The sequence below is a fragment of the Cinclus cinclus genome, chromosome Z (genome assembly GCF_963662255.1).
Source record: "Cinclus cinclus chromosome Z, bCinCin1.1, whole genome shotgun sequence".
Lineage (NCBI taxonomy): Eukaryota > Metazoa > Chordata > Aves > Passeriformes > Cinclidae > Cinclus > Cinclus cinclus.
The window spans coordinates 68,944,141-68,965,549 of record NC_085084.1 but is presented as its reverse complement, the minus strand read 5'-3'; the positions used below and the strand labels follow the sequence as shown (position 1 = coordinate 68,965,549).

Sequence of the window (21,409 nt, the reverse complement as noted above, 5' to 3'; positions counted from 1 at the left end):
ACCATTTGGATGAAAGACCCTTGCTTTCATATCAAACTGATGAGTTAGATCTCACCAGTTAAATCTTGACATGTCAATATCTGAGTCAGAAGGCACAAGTATGACTGACTTTGCTATCTAAAACTAAACTCAACAGGAACACTGGAGTGGAAAAGACCTACTTGTGTAAACCTACTTAGTTTCTGTTTCAGAAGAAATATGAATTTATTTTAGTGGGTTTTCCTTGTGTTGCAATACAACTGCTCTTGGTGAAAACTAAATCTGCTACAAAACTAAACCAGCAACAATTTAGTCAAGAAAAGAGAAAAGTGACCCCAAAATAAAAAAGGACTGCATAAACTATTTTCTATTACAATTATATGCTTGGAGGATTGTTTTAATTTAATTTTTTATTGCAAAACTGTAGTTCATTTTCATTTGACAGGGAATTAATGTCACTTTTGCTTTGACTGTTTTTATTTTTTCAAGGAAGGCATAGTGTTCCTTCACCAGTATATTGAGTAAAATCACACATTCTTCAACACATTCTCTTATAAATCACTCACATTTTTCTTTTAAGGACATTTTCTAAATAATCTATTTAGTAAATACTCTGCTAGTATGTATTTCAGGAACTTGCTTTTATGGAAACAGAATCATTAATCCTTAAAAAAGCCAAGAGCTGCTTTACAGAAATAATACTGTTTTTCTGGCATCACAATCCTTTTTGCAGAAAGTAATTGTGTCATCAAACCAGACCTGGTGCAAATAATAGAGTGGTCACAATCAAAATTTAAAGTACTATATAGCATATTTCATAACAGTAGAAGATTTTTACATCTTTCATCCTAATACAGAAGGTGTGGAAATACAGGTGTGGTCTCTTCCAGTATGCCAGTGCACAAGGCCGACAACTACAAAACCTGTATCAGACCGTATAATCCAAATAGTCTGTTGCCTTCTTTTTTGCAACCTCTTGATTTCAGATTCCAGCTGCTATCAGGACATCCATCTTTCATTTCTACACAGACAGTTATAGATATTGAATTTTTTGGCAGCTCTTGTGTATTTTAAGATTCTGAAGCTCAAAACTTAAGACAAAACTTGTATTTTACAATGAGGATCCAAAATAATGTACATGGTTCCACAGGTTAATTTGATTATGAAAAGTACGTAAATTGAAAAGGCCCAAAAATATGGAGGCAAACTATGTTTTTATTTTTATTTAGGAAACTCATTATATTTCAGGGCCTTCTAATTTCTGAACAGACTGATTCACAACGCTAGGTATGTGACAAATGAATCAAACCTCACAAAAAGTATAGCATAGCCTCTCTTTTGACCTGGGGATTTCCATGGCAGGGGAATCCCAGAACTGCACAGCACTGAATATACACTTCCCTTTCCCAGATCTTGTTAGACAGGGAGTTGGCTGGGATATGGTGGTGGCAGGAACACCTGAACCACAGCATGCTCAGAGCAACACAGGAACTCCTGTGAGCAGCACAAAGAGAGCTGCAAGTAACACTTTCTTCCATCTGGTCAACAATACAGGTGCACAATTGCAAATCACACACAGATTGCTGCAGCCAGGAGAAAATGCAAAAGCGTTTTTTATATGTCTTGCAAATTTTATAGTACAGAAGTTTTGATTCCCAATCTCCTCTGTGGTTCTGAACTGCAGAAGTCTGGGGTCCAGTCCTTGTCTCAGTTTGTATGGTGCCCGAACAAGTACTTGGCCTTGAAAATCTTGTTTATACGAAGTGAGGTGGGGCTTATTCAAAACTTAGGACAATTGTTTAAAATATCCCACACAACACCTACCCAGCCTGTGGGTCTTACTGCCTGAGAATATAATGAAGTTCATTCAAACTCCATCTTTAAAATTACTTTTATGAGTAGGAAAAACTTTAATGATAATGGATATCACCTAAGATGGGAACTTCAGTGTGGAAGATTAAACATCATCCTTGCCTCCAGTGTCCTCAGAAACATCATCTGCAGTGGAAATTAAACTGAGGTCTACTTTCATGCTAACATGAAAGGACTTTAGTCTGATCTAACATTACACTGTTAATATATTTCTGCCCTACATTTCAATTTTTAGAAAACTAAAGGAAATAATTTTCAAATGTATTTTACTGGAAGCACAGTTGCTCCATTAAGATATATATACACTACATATTTTCAATAATTTCTCCTAATCTCTCAAAACCATTCAAAAGCCTATATCTTCAAAGCAGCTGGAGTTATTCTGTATCTACCTGTAGCTGATTCCATTCAATAAATAGGCAAGTTGAAGTGAGAGACTATTGGCAGTGATCAAATTTCTCACAGAGCAGTTGTATTCTTAACACTACTCGTATGAAAAACTGAGTGTAAAACAAGTTTATGAATCCAAATTAAGTGATCACTGAGAGAAGATCTTTAAACTGCACAGAGTAAAGGAATGGAGAATAAAGTCACAAATTAGATTAAAAATGTTGGTTTCAATAAATTCTGTACCTTTAAATTAATTAATAATTAACAAAGTAAACTTTCTCATAATTTATTTTCCTAAATTTTCAAATGCATGTACTTATTTAGTTTACTTATGATTCCTGTTTTCATAAGGAATTAAAATCATATAAAGATAAATCTTATAGATACAAGAGATGTACGGAATACAGAATAATATATAATATATAAATAGATGCAAAAATACATATAATAGAGCTCTTTAGTGGGTATTAATAGATTATATATCTCATAGACATAAATAAAACACTACTTTTCACCAATATATCAAGAAACATTTCTTAATTTTTAATGAAAGGGAAACAGAGTTCAGAAAAATGGTACTTCTGCTGCATTACATACTATAATATACTGTTTCCAGCAATACTACAGAACAGTGATTTTAAATTCTTTTATTCCACATTAACCAGTTTGGGCCAGTCTTTTTTAATACTAAATACCATGTAGTATTTCAGAAAGCCTCTAAAATCTGGTAATCTGAACTCAGGGTTCAGAAACTATGCAAAATGTCAGGTAAAGACTTCTATAACACTTGGCAACAGAGATATAATTTTTGCAGCTTGAACTGTAAGGACAAGGGAAGTCCTGCTATGTCAAGACTGGAGGGAATAATTTCCTAAAGACTTGATTTTCCAGGAACCTCCCAGAAAGCTAAGAAGGAAGAATGACAATCATTACCAGTGAAGGACTGTCTGATCTGGACAGCTGAAAGGACTAGAAGCTCTAACAATTGATTTACTTTTATTATTCTAAGACTGTTCCACTAACAAATACTCCAGCATACCTAGGATCTTTTAAAAATAATATGAGAAGGCAGATGGCTATAAAAATTCAAAGACTGAAATTTGTTTTACCTTTAGTTACAAAAAAAAAAAGAAGAAAAGAAGAAAGAAAGAGAGAGAGAAAGAGAGAGAGAAAGAGAGAAAGAGAGAAAGAGAAGAAAGAGAAGAGAAGAAAGAAAGAAAAGAAAGAAAGAAAGAAAGAAAGAAAGAAAGAAAGAAAGAAAGAAAGAAAGAAAGAAAGAAAGAAAGAAAGAAGACATAGAAATTAGCCTACAGATGTTAATAATTGTCTGGGGTGGGAGTCGGGGAATGGGAAGGCTGGCTTCTAAGTAAACAATGCAAAAAAAGACAAAGAGGTCCCTGCTGATGTACAACAATAAAAGCAGTTTTCTCAGCAGTGTCAGCTTAGCAAGCCTGAGGGTCTGTATTTTAAACCCCAGTGGCCTGACGTCACTCACCCTGATGGTGTGTGTGAAGGAAGCTATCCCTCCGCAATGACTGACCTGAAAAGTGTTTTCAAAGCCCAGTGGGCTAATGTCACTCACACCGACGGTGGATGGTGGGATCTCTCAGGGTGGCAGCCTGGGGGAAGTGAGCTGCAACACCAGCAGCCGACCATCACTCACTCTGATGGCAGGGGGTCAGCTGGGATTCTTTGGTGGCCTCCCGGGCAATAGTTAAAAAGAAGATTTTGGTTCACATGTCAATGTCTAACTTGAAAGCAGTGAGTATAAAAAGTGATTTTTTTTTTTTTTTAAATTGTGTTTCACTAGTGGCAGCAGTGCAGCCAGGAAGGGGAGTTTCTCTGCAAGGACGTCTGATTGCATGTGAAGCTTACAATGGAGCTGGCTCTGCCTGGTTTTAATTTTTTTCTCCTGTATGAGCTGAGATATTTTATTCCCCCATACCAAAAGGGGGGGGGGGGGGGGAAATTAAATCCAGACAGCTCCAACTGCACTTTACATTTCATATGCAATAAAACAGACTTTCAGAATACCATCAGCTTTTTTACCAACCTGCCTGCCATACAGAGAATGTAAATAAATACTAAAATCCCAAAACATAATGTTCTTATGCGAACTCATCTTGTAATGCAGAAACTGACATTTGGGACAAGTTCTCCCATTAAATTTACCCTGACACCTAAAGTGCTGTAAGATTTGCAAAGAATTACATAGAAATAGCCTCTGTCCCACTGCAAATACTTAAAAAACCCTACAAGTATAAATGTAGCTGGTATTTTATCAGCAAAGTAAATTATTTGGGACAGAATGAAGCCTAAAGAGTCACTATTTACAGATAAAGCTCTTTACAATGATAAAATTTTCAAAATAACATTATCAAACTAAAACTTAGTATTTTAAAAACTAAACCCTAGTTCCTGTGAAAGTAAATTAAAGTTATTTCGTCTGCCTTAAACTGTCATGCTTAGTTGTCTGAAGACTCAGAAGCTGAGAAATCCTGAAATCATAGCTTCTGTATATAAAATCAATGCAACCCATAAATTAAATGAAACTGGGAATTCATGCAGCTTTAGATAATACAATCAGCTTTCTTGTATTTTGTATCCCTTTTACACCAGTTCTTTGCCCCATTAGACTGTCGAGATTGAGACTGATGCTATTGTTTCCTACATAGCTCCTCTCTGCCACCCAGAAGAAAACAAACTAATTCAAAGCAACAATACATTAAGGAATAGCTCAAGAGTTCTGCTGGTCACTGCTAACTGTAGTTTACTCGAGACTATGAAATTATTTCTACCAGAACTGGTTTGTTTGGGCATGAAGTAAGGCTGTGCAACCTCAGTCCAGCAGGAAAAATGTAAAAGGTTAAATTTTGCTCTCCAATTTTCACAACGTGTGCAGCTAACATATGGGAAGAGAAAATATGACTAACTGCACAGTTAAGCTAATAAGCTTTCTTAGAGAGTGAGACAATAGGAACTGTGAGCATACTGTACAGCACAACAAGTGCTGGCACAGGAACTGTTTCAGTCTTGAGGGACAGTGTTTCACAGTGTATCAGTGACAAATCAGCTTGCAGCCAGAATTATGAATGAAAAGTTTAAGCCTTCGTGGAAGTATTGAATTGACTTCAAATGGTAGTTCTGCAGTCACCTCAAAAACTGATGCACTGAACTCTTTTGAGGAATGTGGCATTTAATACTCCATTTTCTAAGATTGCTATGCACAAAAATTCATTAGTTTAACCTAAGACATGATGATTAAAAAAGGTGTTGTATTATACGTGTGAATACATTTACACAAATTTAAGCCCATCAGATGAAATAGCAAACATTCAACCTATGTAGGAGTATATTACAGGTCTACTTATAAATCTGAGCAAGTAGTGGGAGACAGAAAAATTCATCTCTCCCTTTCTCAGGCACCAGACTGCAAAGGACTGTTGGTGCATATTAATTTCACGGTAAACTGTGTGCTTGGAATTGCCACAAATGCTGTCTCTGGAGAGCTATGGTTATTTGTCTTGAAATGGTCTCTCATAATTTTGTGACTATTATACCAAAATACTTAATCAGCAAATGCTATGGTTACATTTAAATTAGTAAATAAACAGTCTAAGGTTCTTTTTGTATCCCTGATGCTGCTCAGTTTACATGGCACAGCTCACATCCATAGAGCTAAACTCATTCTCCTCTTCTCCTCTACTCAAAAAAACAACCCAAAACCCAGAAAGGCCTCATCCACACAGCTTATTAGGAACAGTCCCAGGCCCATGCTCATTCCCAGACTGTGCTCAGACATTGTTTGGGATGGTGCTAATTAGTCAGGGTCAAAACGGTTCCAGGGGCTGTGCAAGCAATTAGCAGCACGTTCACTTGTACACATGCTCAAGCCCATCAGTCGTGATCTAACACAGGACCATCGTGTCCCTGCAGCTGCCAAAAGCAGCTCCTGAATTTGGCACCTTCCTTTGGAAGATTCAGCTAATAAGATGGCAATTTCAAATTCCTGCAGCCATGTTCTACCTCTGTCTTTTCCCCACCCAAAAGAGAGGCAGCAGGGAGTGCAGGAGTTTGAAGAACTGGGTCACATGAAACACGGGAGCCTTCAAATGCTGCCCAAATCACTTGCTTCCTCTCTGTAAGGCAGAGAAGACACAAAGCTGGATCTGCCCAAAAGATCTTCACTGAGCTATGATAATCTGTCAGCTGATAGACAGACTCAGACAATTTACCTCAGTTCACAATGGAGCCCTCAAAGGCAACTGGCTTCACCAAACCACTGGTTGAACAGCTTTGAACAGCTATAAAGTCTTCCCCTGCTTACATAAATGACAGAACATTCCTCCTAGCTGAAGCATCACAAAAGAGAAAAGTTTGGATTAGATGAAGGAAATCTGAGTTAGTGTGAATGCTGTCATCACTCATGGACTGGACAAAGACTTTGGAAGAAAGAAAAACTAACAAACTGTGAGATGCAGATATTCTTGCTCTGTCTTTTCTGCAGGTGACTGAAGCTTTGATGTGAGAGACATGCTTTATCAGGCTGATAACTAGTACAGCTGTGAAAAAAAAATGTGGGAAGCAGTTTCTCAAGTCTTTCCCTCAGACTCACTGGACAAAAATGGGTAAGTTCAAAAGTTTGGGTTATTTTCCCATCTGCATTTAACAAAAGACACCACTACCCCATATAAACCATTCCAATTCATCATTGCTACAAAATGACTCCTGTTACCTGTCTTACTACATCTGACTTTGAACATACACACAAGCAATTGAAAAAATAATTTTAAATACTCACATCATGTAAACCCACCAAATTTATAAATTGCTTCTGTTACTGTGTCTCTCTATTATGCTGCCCAGACAGGTTTTTCACTTTTCTCCTTTTTTCTGCTGCATTGTTTCTGTTTTGAAAAACAGGATACATTTTCAATTCCCCATAAATCAGAAATATTTAATGGGATGAAAGAATAGAAAATTACATATTTTACAGTGGAAAGTTTGGATAGGATGACTTGCGACTGCCTAATACAAGGACTATGAAATAATGGCTCCAGGTCTATAAAATAAATGGGTGTTGCTTTGAAAATTAATGTTCTGTTGATCTGGTACTGCAGAAAACACTTGCTGAAAGTTTGTTTAGCTTTTCATTAGAACCATTTTTCAGCCTTCCTTCATTTAGGGCAAGAAAATGCTGAATTTACTTGCTAGGACAGAATTTTTGTATCTGACCCTGTCAAACTCTGTTGTCAAAATCAAGCGCAAGGTTTGCTTGTCCTGCAGCAAAGCAGAAATAGTTAGTCAAAAACCAACATCCCCTCCTGTAGGAATTTTATAGCTTTAAAAAAAAAATCTTCTAAATATTTTCTCCTTTTTAATGTAAAATTAAAGCTGAAATTTCAATTAGGCTTTTTGCTTTGTTTTTCAAAATGTCATCAGATTTTTAATATAAAAATAATTAGAGTAATTTCAAGGATACCATCTATTTTCACATCAGAATCAAAAACTTTTCAGTTCTTCACAGTGTTGCAGATCCGACTGTAACACTGCTTTTGCACCATGTGTTTTTGGAAACCATGTCATTTGAGCTTTTGGCACTGAAGAGAAACATATTTGACTTCTGATTTATAGCAATCTGTCTTCTTTAAGCATGTTCACAGCACCCAAATTATTGTAGGGTGTGAGTACTGTTATTTACTTCCGGTTTACAGTTAATGTCTTATAAATATCACCCCACTTCAAGAGACTATGGAGTCATGTCAGTCTTCCTTGCTTGAATATAGGAGGTAAGGCTGGAACTGGTTTAAAAATAGCACAGAACTACTGAAAGTGTCACAGTATGTTAGAGGCTCCCTTATCTCAGCAAGCTAAGAATGTGAATCCATTTCAGACAACGAAACTAAGAAGTATGCTAAAAAACAGGCAAAGAAGATGTACCAACACTTTCATGTCTTTGTACAGAGTGCACCATTTTGTCTACGAAACATAAAGGGAAAGAACGAGGCCAAAAATACCTGTCCCCACAGCTTCTGTGCCCAAGAAGGAGTCTCCAGGCGCAGGGTGACCAGCCAGCCCAGACACCTGCCCTCCCTGGGGCTTGTCCCCTGCCATCCAGAGTCACGGAGTCAGCAGGTGTTAAGGGTTGAGACACACCTTAAAGATCATCTAGTTCCAATCTCCCTGCCATGGGGTACGGACACATCACTGGCAGCACAGCCCAGGTTTCTCAAGGCTTTATCCAACCTGGCTTTGAACACTGCAGGGACTGGGGAATCCAAAATCTCCCTGGGCAACCTGTTCCAGTGTCTCACCACTCTCACAGAAAAAGAATTTCTTTCTAATAGCTAACCTAAATTTCCTCTCTTTCAGTTTGTGTCGATAAAGACGGTCTCACAACCAACGCTGTCAGAAAATGTTTCTGGGCCAAACACGTAACTGGAGAAAAGGAGCGGCTGCACCCTAAACACGTAAATGGCTCCTCCACGGACCTCTGGGCATCAGCCCTGCCTTCTCTCCACACTACCAGCGCCTTTCGCTCCGGCCTCCGAGTCCTCCCTCCCTGTCCTTATCCCAGTCCCCTTCCCCGCCCGCCCTTTCCACCGCCTCTTTCAGCCACCACCTCTTTCCGCCTTCGCCTTCGCGTTTCCTGTCCGGGCGGAGGAGGTTTGGCCCCGCGGCGCCGCCGTCTCCCAGCAGCTGCGTTGAACATCATGGCGGCGAGTCTCTCAATGTCAGCAGCGCTGAGGGGCCTCGTCGCCAGGAGCGGTGCGGCCGTGGCCCGCCCGCCGCCGCCAAGGTAACGGCACCGCGGGCTCCCCGCCGGCCGCCCGGGAGGCATCGCCGCGCCCTGGCGCCCGCGGGGTCCTGAGGAGGTCGTCCAGTGCCGGGGCCTCCGCCGCGGCCTCCGCGGGAGCTGGGCCGGGGGAGCCGCGTAGAGCCCCGATGCGGATGGGGGCGGGGGGAATGGCAGCAGGCGCCGGGCCGAGGCTTCCTCCGTGCTATTCCATGCGTGCCCTTGCTCGTCCCTGTGTGTCCGTGCGTGTCTTTGCCTGTTCCTGTCTGTCGGTGCGTGTCCTTGCCCGTCCTTGCTGTCTTGCCTCGCGGTGGCCGCCCGCCCGATGTCCTTGCGGTGCCTGGAGGTCGAGTTCTGGCCGTCTTGGCCTCGGTGCCGGTGAGCGTTACCTCGCCAGCAGTCTTCCCAGAGATTTGCACTCTACTACATTCTTATACATCGTGCTGCCTTTCCTCTCCATCCCTTCTTCGAAACACATTACCTTTTCCACAGAATGAATATCTCCTTTTTTTGCTGATTTCCTAGAAATAATATTGGAAATAACTTTATAATCTTAGGTGGAACTTTGCTGTTTGTTTCTTTAATGCAGAGACCTGTGTTAGAACATGACCCAACCGTGTGTGAAGGTATATGTGTGTGTGTGTGTGTTTACTTTTGTGCATCTCACAGGGCCAAGGCTTATGTAAGACCCCACTCTAGTCAGGAGAAATAAGGTAGCTCAATGCCTTTAGTTGTGATTTGGAGGGTTTGCTTTTTGTGCTCCTTAAGTCTTTACATATTAACAGATACAGGTTAGTTCCAGTAATTTCTTTTAAATCTGTGGGGATTTTTAAATGTGTATGTGTATATAAATATGTATGCATGCATATAGAAACACACAGAGAAAACGGTGTATACACACAGAGAAAGAGCTATAACACTACTATTTTTTAACATTCTTATCCTCTGATTGTCCCATTGGCTACTGCTGCCTCCTCCCTCCTAAAATGGCACCTGTTTTATGGTGTTGAAGGTTAATTGTTATTCTCAAAAAATGCTTTGAAGTCTGTGCATATGTACTTAGGAGTTTCTTTATGCTAATGCAGAAACTTACTGTTCATGTTCAGCTGTTTATTTTGGCCCTTCTTCTTCTACTCTGTGGTGTTGACAGAACTGTTGCCTGTCCCACATGGTGAATTGGGTCAGTGAAGTGATTCAGGCTAAAAATAATTTTGTTTTAAAGTCTTGCCATTCTACATTTCAAGTAATTATTTCAGAAAAAAAAATAGTAGGAAATAGCAGGGCTGTGTATGAGAAGCATGGAAATATGAGGTAGGTACACTTCAGTCGGTATTTCTTCTTTGAAACAATGTGTTAGGTACCTTGCATGCCACAGAGGATGAGGAAAAATTAGTGTCCCTTTTCCATAGGAGGGATGTTGAGGACATTTGCCTGAGTGGGACTGAAACTTACACTTCACATTCTGTATGACAGTTACCTGATCATAGGGCAGCAGGTTTCCTGGAGAAGAGGGAGAGCATTGTGAGTTTCTCTTAAAGTTTTGTACACAACTTTGTAAATCACTGCTTGTTGTTAGAATGAGAAAAAATTTTCCATGGAATAAGGAAAAGGCACTTCAGTATAAGATAGTTTTGGCAGTATGAGGGAATGCCTAAGATCATAATTTATTGCATTAAGTTTTGTGAAGTAATTATTTCCTGGTTAGGTGGGCACTGAAACATAATTTTTTTCTCAATTAATGTTTCATATAAAAATATCTATATATGAAAAATATTTATATGAGATTTTATTCTTAACCAGCTTCTGTAGTTTCCGTACTTGGGAGTGAGACTCAGTATACATAATTACTGAGAAGGATTTAGGATTCTGTGTCTTAAATTCAGGATGTCTTCCTGAAGCTAGTAGTGAGGTGATAAATCTGAAGTAGACTGGAGAAAGTGTATTTGTTACTTTTTTTACTTCTTGTTGGTTTTACTTTTTTTGTTGCTTTTTTACTATTGCTTCTTCTATGCAACTGTTTGTTTTCCTTTGTTACACGGCATATAATCTTTCTTACAGAGCATGTAATACTTTGTATTTCATCAGAAATCTAGATCAGTTTCAGTATACAGATAGATGCCTCAAAGTTTGACAGTGTACAAGTCCTATTTTTAGCTTTAGTGTCTCACATCTCCTGACCTCACAGAACTGAACCTTTTACCAAAGACCACTTAAGGTTGTTTTACAGTTGCAGTCATCAGCAGCTATCCAAAAGACTACTTCTTTTAGAAACTGTTAGTTTGCTGCATATCTTCAATTGGATATATAAATCCTGCAATACTAGTTTCCTTTCAGAAAAGTATTTTGACAGATACAGTTTGGTACAAGTTGTCTCTTTGTTTGGAAAGGTATTTGAACTATTTGTCTGTCTAATTTATTAATGGAGTAATCTCTGTGATTGTCAAAGTGTAGAAATAATGTGTTATACCAGTATGTTAGATGTGTGTCTTTAGGTAAATGCAGGTGTTACAATTACTGATGATTAAAACTATTGGTGTTCTTAGGAGATGACTGAAGAAGATTCTGGAACTGTCAACTGTGAGGGCATTTGAACAACACATCACTACAGAACCATGCTTTTGTTTACTTAGATTCAGAGTAAAGTTCGGTTGTTTGGTAAAACTTAAGGCAAGTTTCAAGTTACTTGCCTAAATTAGGTTATGAGAATAATATAGCTTATTATTTAGATGCTAGGATTGAATTTTAAGCATTCAAAATATAGTTTTATTTGCTGTGCATTTTTATGCCGATTTTTGCATGTGAAACTTCTTATAGTGCTCCAGTTTTCAGAACTTCAATTAAATAATAATATGATCACTTTCCAAGAGTTACAGGAGAGCTTCTGTGATACCTGTTAGTAATATTTGGTTCTTAGAAATATTACATGTAGTGCAAATAGTGCTTTTATCAGGACTTATTTAGGCACTTTAACATATGCATGCCCGAGCTGCCTGATGAGTCTAAGATGGTCATTTCCACAATATGGAGATGCAAGCGTTCACTTTGAAATTAAGAGAACATGCATCAACATTCCTTGTATCTTTATGAAATCCTGAGTGCTTGTTTTAAATCACTTAAGCAGTGGCTACTAAGTCCCTCATTATTTTATGTGGTAGTGAGCCTAATAGATATCAGAAGATACTTGAGGTGATTCAGAAAATAAAAACGTATCCTTTGTTTAAATCATATTTTGAAGTTTTCAGGAGGCTTGAAATTAATGTAGAACATAACTTCTCCCTAGCTTGACCTAAAAGATTGCAGAGTTTCCTTCCATTACAAATAGGGACAGTTGAAACTGGGAAAAGAGCATTTCAAACAAATTCCTGCTGAACTGGGAATCAGATATCTATTTAAAAACCACTTCAGAGTGTTTATGAGAAGCTCTTTCTATCACAATATATTGGAGTCAGTATTAATTTCTGTTGCTGTAGCAGAATGTTTTGTGTGTAGATGTAGTATCGCCATGTGCATTTTATGATAATGTATTTTTCGTGACACTTTTCTGTGGTTTTTCAAAATGTTTTACCTTCCTCTTGTAATGCTGTTGTAAAGACTGAGTATGACAGCAAATGTTTTGCTGGTTCATTATCATTGTTGCAGGATTCAGGAGGATGCTCATGCACAAAAACTCAGGACACAGTAGGAATTGCAAAGCAAGTATATTCTATTAGTCACTTTTGCATAAATACATACCAGCCCCTAGATGTTGGAGAAGACGCCAAGCAGGAGAAGGAGATAAGCGTGGTGCTCAGGCAGGAGGGGCAGAAGGTAGGCTGTGCACCTTCAGGGCATCCCCTGGATGAAAACAGCATGCATCTTGTCCTCCTCTCCCCTCCACCCCAGAAACAGACCTTATATCACCACCTCAGGAGTGGCCAGTTTCAACATCATCTCACACAGGGCCAACACAGGAGATGAGGTCATACCAGCCCATGATCACACCTCAGTGCCAGCAAGGGCTTTATTGTTTGTTACTCTCCTTTCACAGGATGAATCCTACCAGGGGATTGATACATAGTTTCATTACTGAAGGTTAGTCTTACCAACTAACAGTAAGGTCTTTTACATTATTCTGTCCTCATGTACAACTGCGGACCAAGTATGGCAGGCCTTAGACCTGTGTCTGTCCCTGACACAATCATAAAAGAATATCTGAGGTTATGAAAATAAAGAATTACAGACACTTGTGTAGTATGAGGCCTGTTATTCAATTCACACTCAAGAAATTGAGGAAATCTGGGATGCCATTTACATCTCAGTTTTGAGTTACTTTCTTTATAAGCAGGCTTCCTTCTCAGGAAAATGAGGGAGAAGACATTTTTGTGGCAAAATAAAAGACTTATAAAACAGAAAAAACTCCTGTCTTAATTTTTTACCCTGTCCTTCCATGAAAAATAGAGAAAATGCTTACTAACTTTAATTTAAAAAATATCCACCAATTTTGCAAGGTAACTAAGAGCAAGCTCTTTTGTATTATTGTTTGATTTGGTTTGTTTTTTCTTCTTTTATGAAGTAATATTGATGTTTTTCTTTCATGTCAATACCAGAGCATGTGTTAAGATACAGCTTAGTAGACTTAGTGGAGCTAGGTCTGGGTAGAGCAGAGAGCTATTTAAAGATGCATAAAGCCCTGACTGAATCTGGTTAATAGAAGCACAATTTGGCCACTGTCAGTGCTAGCCAGTGAGATTTTTGTCAAATCTGCAATAGGAGCATGTTGCAGAAGTTGTATTATTTATTATTTCATCCACCTTTAGTACATGTCTGCTGCTTATTTTATTCCACATGATATGTAAAAGTATGTATGGTGTTGTTGAACTCAGACACATCAGAAGCATTGGTCTTCATTACTAAAAAACATAGTTCTGTAGCATTTATCTTTGTTAACATTATTTCTGGTGACTGATGTAATCTGCATAGAGTACCTGGAATAAAATTTAAAGATACAATCAGGAGAAAAAGCAGTCTTTTTTGCAGTTTTGCCCTAGCTGTATAAGAGATGTTTATGGATAGCTTCATTTTGGTTATTCACCAGGAAAAATATGTATTTGGCTTTTAAAATATGTATATGGCTGGAATTTTACAATTTTATCTTAAGGATGTGTTGTGGTTTTAATGTGTATCAGAACGAGTACAGTGAGTCACAGTATCTTACAACATAATAGCAGTAGGGTAATCTGAAATCTGGAATAAAATTCCAGCAGTATTTTGCTCATGAGATGGTGGTGACATGGAGTATTTGGAGAAGACTCAAGGTGGATGACAAATGGACATAGACAACTAGAGGAAAAGATTAACTCCACAACCGTTCATACACTAAGTGAGCATGCTTTTAAAAAAAAAACTACTCCAGGCAGCAGTGAATGTTTGTCTAATCTTACAGACACCCTGAAGCAGCAGTTTGGGAGTAGATATTTCATATGTCTGGAGTGCATAATTCATTTAAAACCAGCTCCTTTTGACTCTGTCCACACTGTTCAAAAGTGTTTGTGTGGTTAAGAGAGCATCTAGAAGCCCAATCTTGCCTGTTCACTGTGACTGAAAGCAGTATTAGTGGTTATTTGTTATAGTCACAGGTTCTTTGATGACAGCCTGTGTCTGGCTCTCGTTGCCCTCTTTCCACAACAATTTTGCATGCTTTAAGGAAGAGGGGGAAATTTCTGATAAGTAGAATTACCTCAGTCCCTTTGCAGAATTGTATATAGTATCTCAAAGCTGCTAATCCATCATTACTTGAGTAGCTGCAACAGGATAATTTACTCATGTCTGTTGTATTCATGGGTATGCACCATTACTAAGATATCAAAGTGACTGTGGTGAACCAGAATGTGTCTTAGATTTCCTGCTTTTACCTTCCACGTTTGGCATTATTGGATGTAGGGTGAAGAAGTGCTCCTTTGGAGTGGAAAGAGTAAGCTTCGGAAAGCTTAATTTGAGTAATGAAGATGTACGTAATGAAATATGGGAATAGTAGCATGTTGCTGTCAATGTGAACAATTCCATCACAAAAGAAAGTGAAAAATACTGTGTATGGTGTAGTTCAGTAGTGAGCTCAGATCAAGCTCATTTGAGTTCTTAAAGTGTATAGGATTCCTGTAATATTTGTGAAAGTTGATGTACTTTTAGTATTTGTCTAGAGGAGGAAGAGGATGGATAGAAGGATGTGCAAGTAAGAGGGGCAGACACGAAAAAAGTTTGGGAGAGCCAAAGTTTGAGAATAGGTCAAGGAGGAGATTTGTTGTTCTGGAAATATCTGTTTTTGTAATGTACTTATGGAGAAGCAAGTAGGGCAGGTATCATGAAAACAAAATATTCCTGATAAGGTTTCTTAGATTGCTCTTTCTTATTTTTCATATAACTTGGGGTGACTTTAATTACATTCAGATCCTTCACTTTTGTAATTGGAAACCCAGAAGGGAGGAATGACACTTTTTTCAGAAAGTAAAGGTTAAACAGAAACAAGCATACAGATGTTTAAGGTATATTTTTGTTGAAAGATAATTAGTAAATAAGCAATGTGCTTGCTTCTCGACTAAAACAGCTGAATGCTCTTCTAACCCATTCTGTGGCAACTAAACATTGTGGACAAAAAGCTTTATGTTGCTTACATGAAATTTGGCATACTTTTCAAAAAGCATTGTTACATGCAATAATAACTTTTTTTCAAAAACTTACTGATTTGAGACCCTAATAATCTAAACTCTGCTTAGAAGATATGAAGAGGAGTGGCAATATAAATAAAATCCTAAAACTGCACCAAAGCAAACAAACAAAAAACCCCCAACAAACTAGCCCTCAAAAAGCCTTTAGAGGGTAGAGGTGAAATCTGTTGGCAATAGTATCCTAAAACAGAAGTACATAATACTTTCCTTCAGGGACTAAACAATTTAAAATAGAATCTAACACTGCATTTGAAAAATTACTCATGGTTTTCAAGACAATGCCCCAAACATTCTTATGGAAAAGACTTTAATGTTGGTATATCCTAATACCAAATATTTGATATCTCAAAGTTTGAGATATGTATTTGTAGAACTTGTTGCACTAAGTTGAACCACATTTTTATCAAATCAATTAGTCAATAGTAAAATTATTAAATACTAGATGAATACATGGGGAAGGAGAATAATTAAGCTGTCAATGGACATTGTTTCAAATCTGTGTTAGCAGAATAATAAAATTTGCTTTATTGATGTAGGTTTAATATATTGTGTTCAACAGATTTAACTCATAGTGGAAAAGTACTGCTATTTGGATTTTAAAAAATGTCTTGATTTTGCCTTAGTGTAGGTTTGAGCATTTTTTTGCCTCAGTTGACCTTGTCTTAGATGAAATCAACCGTTTTAAGAAACTGAAATGCTGAGAGGCTTTTATAGTTAGCAGGGAAGCATGAACCTGCTCAGAAGTAGTTTTATAAAAGCCCTAAGTTTAAAAACTCTTATTTTATACTAAGAGACAAGCTGAACAGTTTACACTACCTTCTTTATAATGTGTGTTTTCATATTTCATAAGAAATTAATGGCATTATTTCTGTCTGAGTTTCAAAGGGCAGTTTTTCTCTTCTGGCAGTGTAATAGTATGTTTAGGTACTATTTACTTAGCTCTTTCTAACTGCAGTAATTTTTATCTGAATCTTTCCTTGACCCATGACGGGTGTTGAAGAAGTAAAATAACTTTGGCTCAACAAGAGACACTGTAGGCAGCTCCAGAATGTGTGTGGGCAAACAGTTCTTGCAGCTGCTTATTTCTGGGGTCTTAACATGAAAGAGTTCATAAACGAGTCCTGTTCATTTTTTTAAAGTCAGACTTTATGTATTTGATATAAATATTTTTAGGCATTTTATGAATGCATATTTTATATGTAAACACCTCTGACGTTGTCATTAGTGATCAGTCCATTGAAGTAATCTTCTGCTAAATGTTAATGAAATAATCCACTAAGTGTTAGTGATGCCATTTATATTGAAGTCCAACTTTGTTGCAGGTGATGGCTGTTGAGTTTTTAATCTTTTTTTTTATAGATGTCAGTAGTTTTAAGGTAATGTTTTTATGGATATTGTGTGTTCAGAAGTTACCAGGTATCATAATCTTTCTACTATATTTTAAATTAAGGAAAAAGGCAGAAAGCTCTTCATGCAGTAGTTTTGACTATTCTGTCATGTATTCAAGGAGCATTTGCATCTGCTGTATAAGTTACTGGAAATAATATTCTGTGAGAGCAATGTTTTGTCATATGCCAATGTTTGTGCCTATCAGAGAAAGAGACAAATAATCTACATGTTGTCTGAACTGGAATTCAAGAATAAGGTTTGCATTTAAAACACCAGTGTTGCCTTAAGGCTTTAGAAAAACGTGAGTAATATCAATACTTGCAGTCTCCTTTCAGAGAGAGAGCTAAAAGCTGATCAGATAGTAGGAATATGAAAAGGAAGAAAGAATAGTACTAGTGGAGGAGGAGAGGATCTGTGTACAAGGAAGAGTGTAAGTGAACACACAAATAGGGTAGCTGATGAAGTTATTTTTATTCTCCAAGGTGAGTTCTCAAAAATGCTTCTGAGGTGTGTTTACATGAATAAATAATGACAAAGTAAAAAATTAGAAATTAAGAAATTAGAAAATTATATCAGATAATTATGTAAAAACAGAGCACTCAAGCTTTCTTTGAATGAAGACTTCATTCATGCAACTTGGAAGTTTCATTATGTTTCTTTTGTAGTACACAATAATTTGTCCTTTATCAGTTTAAAGAATTGTTGTACCAAGATTTCAAATGCTGATGTAGTATGCAAAAGAAAGGAAGGGGTTTATTTTCCTAGCTAGCACCACATAATTGTTGCTTGTTGCACTTGTGTGTAGAATTGGAGTTAAAGTTTTGGTGTGGTAATTTTTAAAAAACTCCTGTGGAAGACACACAGGTCGCTTATATTGCAGCCAATCATTTATTTTCATCTCAAGACATGTATATTATAGAAGTTATTTAATCATGCTGTACCCACAACTAAAAGCTTGTGTGGTTAGTATCTTTTGAAAACAAGGTAAGATTTAAAATCAGTCATTATAGAGAGACTACATAAAAGTTAAGTCCTTTGCTTTTGTTGCTGTATGAAGCTGAAAACCAAGTGCAGATGAATTGCATACACTGGAAAAACACAGTGTTGTATTTGATAGGAATGAATGACAAGCAAAGTGTCAAGGAGGGTCAAAGGCTGTCTACTCCAGAAAGTAAGGCAAGCTGGAAAATATGGGTGACCTCAGCAGGGACAGCAGCCTTACTGGCCAGGGCAAGAGCCAGAACCAGGGCTTGAGGTGGGTAAACCTAATGATGTCACTTTAGCAAGGGCTGAAGACCCAGAGCTGAGCTTTTAAATGGAACTCCAGCGCCACAGGCAAGGCATGTTCATGGAGGCCCTGTGTGAGGCTGGTCATGGATATTAAGACCTCCTATAGTGCCCCTTAGTGTCCTGATGCATGGTCTGAGAGAGTTTGTCTTCAGACTGTCAGTATTAGAGCACTTGAAAACTCAGACTGTATTCTTGCATGTAAGGCAGCACCATTGATGTATTTTCTCTGCATGTTACTCAGTACTGAAAAATTTATTGAAGTATCTTGGAGGTTGTTCTCCTCAGAGGTGTGTAAGAACCATGTGGGCAGACAGATCAAGTGGTGTGATTAAGGTGTGTGACATGGAGAGTAGCTAAGGTACATGATAACTGAGGAATGGCAACAGTTCAAAGGGGAACTGAGGACAAAAGCTTAATGTCAGAAAGGAAACTGAAGAGAAAGATAGCTGAGACAAGGCAAAGTTCACAAACGAAGTGTGAAATTAAGTAATGCAGAATAATATTACCTAGATTATCCCATTCTCATCTAGAACAACTGCTAAGAGCAAACAATTTTGAAAAGAAACCTGCATGTTCTGTTTGTAAAGCATTTGGTTTTCTCTAAGTGGCTTGTACTACAAACGTTAATGTATAGCTCTTAAACATAGTTTGTCATGGCTACCCAACAGCTAAGGCTTACTAGCCAAATAGCTCATTTGACTTTCATGAACTGTTAGAAACCAAGATGTAGTTTTCCAGTAACACTTTAAAGGATTCTTTTTGTGTTGTAGTTTAAAGTTCAGGTGTTTGAGAGCATTAAATAAGAAAGTGTGTGTGTGTGTGTGTGTGTATATATATATATATATATATATATATATATATATATGCGCCATGTTTTACAGGCCTTGGATCATCAGAATAATAATTAATAAAGCTGGTAAATGCATTCATATTGAAAGGCTAAATCAACAGGAGTGGACAGGGATGAAATACAGGACCATGCTATGCCATAAACCAGTTTGCAAATACAGGAATCTTAACTCTTTTTTTCTGTTTAATGTTACATGATTCAAAGGCTCTTTTTCAAAATGCACAATATAAGACAGAGGTGGGTTGTGGAACATTAGTTTCATTCCTCACAGTTTTGAAATGAAACCCTTTGACTTTTTTTGTTCCTTCTATAAAGAGAGCACAGTTTTTAGTTTTGTCAAGTTGTATGAATGCCTGAATGTGTATGTGTGGGGAGTTTGACATTTAGAAAGTACAAACAAAGCAAATGTGTCACCTGGGTATTTTATCTTAACACCCTAAACAACTTTCCTCTCTTCTTTTTAAACTTTATTAGGCATTCTAACTAGAGAATGTAAATTCAGTTGATAGTTGTTATCACCTGTGGAACATTTCTAGTATTTATCTTCCATCTAACTTGCCTATAAGAGGTTTCTGCTTCTCAGCAGTCTGCTGCTTTCAGATTGTGAATTGAGGTTAATTCCTAAGATTAGGTGTCCCAGTTTGGAAAGTAGTATGTAATGAAATGGTTTATTAGCAACCAGTATACAGGTGGCAGTAAGTCAGAGCTCCTGTGACCTGATAGCAGTTGGACATCTTACACATTATATGTTATATGGCTGTAAATGTAGTATACCAGGTCTCCTTTCATAATTAGTTCCTTGATTTCTACAACAAAAATGTTTAAAAAATTTTGAGTGGTTTTATTCTTAACATGTTAAGCCTCTCTCTCAAAAGCATTTCTAATCTGTTTTCTGTAAACTGTCAGAGACTACTGGCATGCTTTGAGTCATGTACATGTGAGGGTCAAGGAGCACTGACAGGACTTTTTTAGAAGTTTAGTTGCAAATAATGCCTTGATTTGCATCCAAGCACTTAAAGAAATGTTTTGATACCAGCCTGGAACTTGCAGAGAACTGTTTGAGGATGTGCAGCTGTTGCTTGCCAGTGTGCTGATTTGAACCTCCAGGCTAGCTCTGTGGATTTTTGGCTGAACTTTTCCTCAGCTCAAGCTGTTTGCGTTATGTGTATGCTTATACTCAAAAGCTTAAAAGACACCTGTACAGTTCTGCAGGAGTAGGCTGAGCCGGCCTGAGCATACTGTTTTCCTGATGAGGAGCCTTCTGAAGGTCTGGTCTTTGTTGGATATGCAGTCATGCCACTTCAGTTAGATGGCTGCTCAAATAGGCCCTGTTTGAGTCCGGGAAAGTGCAGGCTTGGTACTAGGTCAGAGCTAACCTTCTTTATTATGTCTTGACTGCAAGAAAGCTGCTTAAATGAAGAAAACTGGTGGTGGACAACTCATGTCTTCATGGAAGTGACTTGTCTCCTGAGGAATTCACTGGGATGCAGGGATGGATATAGTGCTCTGGCCCTGTGGTAGTTCAGGAAGGTAGTTCACACTGTGCTGTGGTTCAGCTGATACTTGTTTGAATATAATAGGTCAACAGCATTTTCTCATATGTGGGATAATTTAAGTATAATACTAAAATAACTAAAATTATATTTTCTACTTAATGAAGTATTCACTACTAGAAAATTTGACTAATTTAAAGGAATCATAGAATGTTCTGAGTTGGAAGGGATCCCCATGTATGAGTGAGTCAGCTCCTGGCCCTTCACAGGAGGGGTAACACCAGGTGCCTGAATGCATTGTCCAAACACCTATTGAGCTCTGTCCAGCTTGGTTCTGTGACCACTTCCATGAAGAGCCCGTTCCATTGCCCAGCCACCCTCTGTGTGAAGAACCTTTTCCTAATACCCTGATTCCTAATAACCTCCCCAACACAACTTCATGATGTTCACTCAAATACTGTCACCAAAGAGAAGAGATCAGTGCCTGCTCACCATGTCCCCTCACAAGGAAGTTGCAGGCTGCAGTGTAGTCTCTCTTCAGACTCTCCCAGGCTGAACAGACCAAGCCACTTCTCATGTGGCTTCCCCTCAAGACCCTTCAGCACCTCCTTGGCCCTCCTGTGGGCATTCTCAATGAGCTTTATGACCT

At 38.1% G+C, this 21,409-nt stretch overlaps 1 protein-coding gene across 1 annotated transcript in view; it reads left to right on the top strand.

The window, feature by feature from the left end:
* Nucleotides 1-8,922: 8,922 nt before the first annotated feature.
* The window catches only part of NDUFS4 (NADH:ubiquinone oxidoreductase subunit S4), a 47,577-nt gene continuing 35,090 nt past the window's right edge, over nucleotides 8,923-21,409 (top strand). The window contains exon 1 of the mRNA XM_062513576.1: nucleotides 8,923-9,040. Within this exon, the coding sequence (XP_062369560.1) occupies nucleotides 8,955-9,040 (86 nt within the window). The 5' untranslated portion in view covers nucleotides 8,923-8,954. The remainder of the gene's footprint in view (nucleotides 9,041-21,409) is intronic.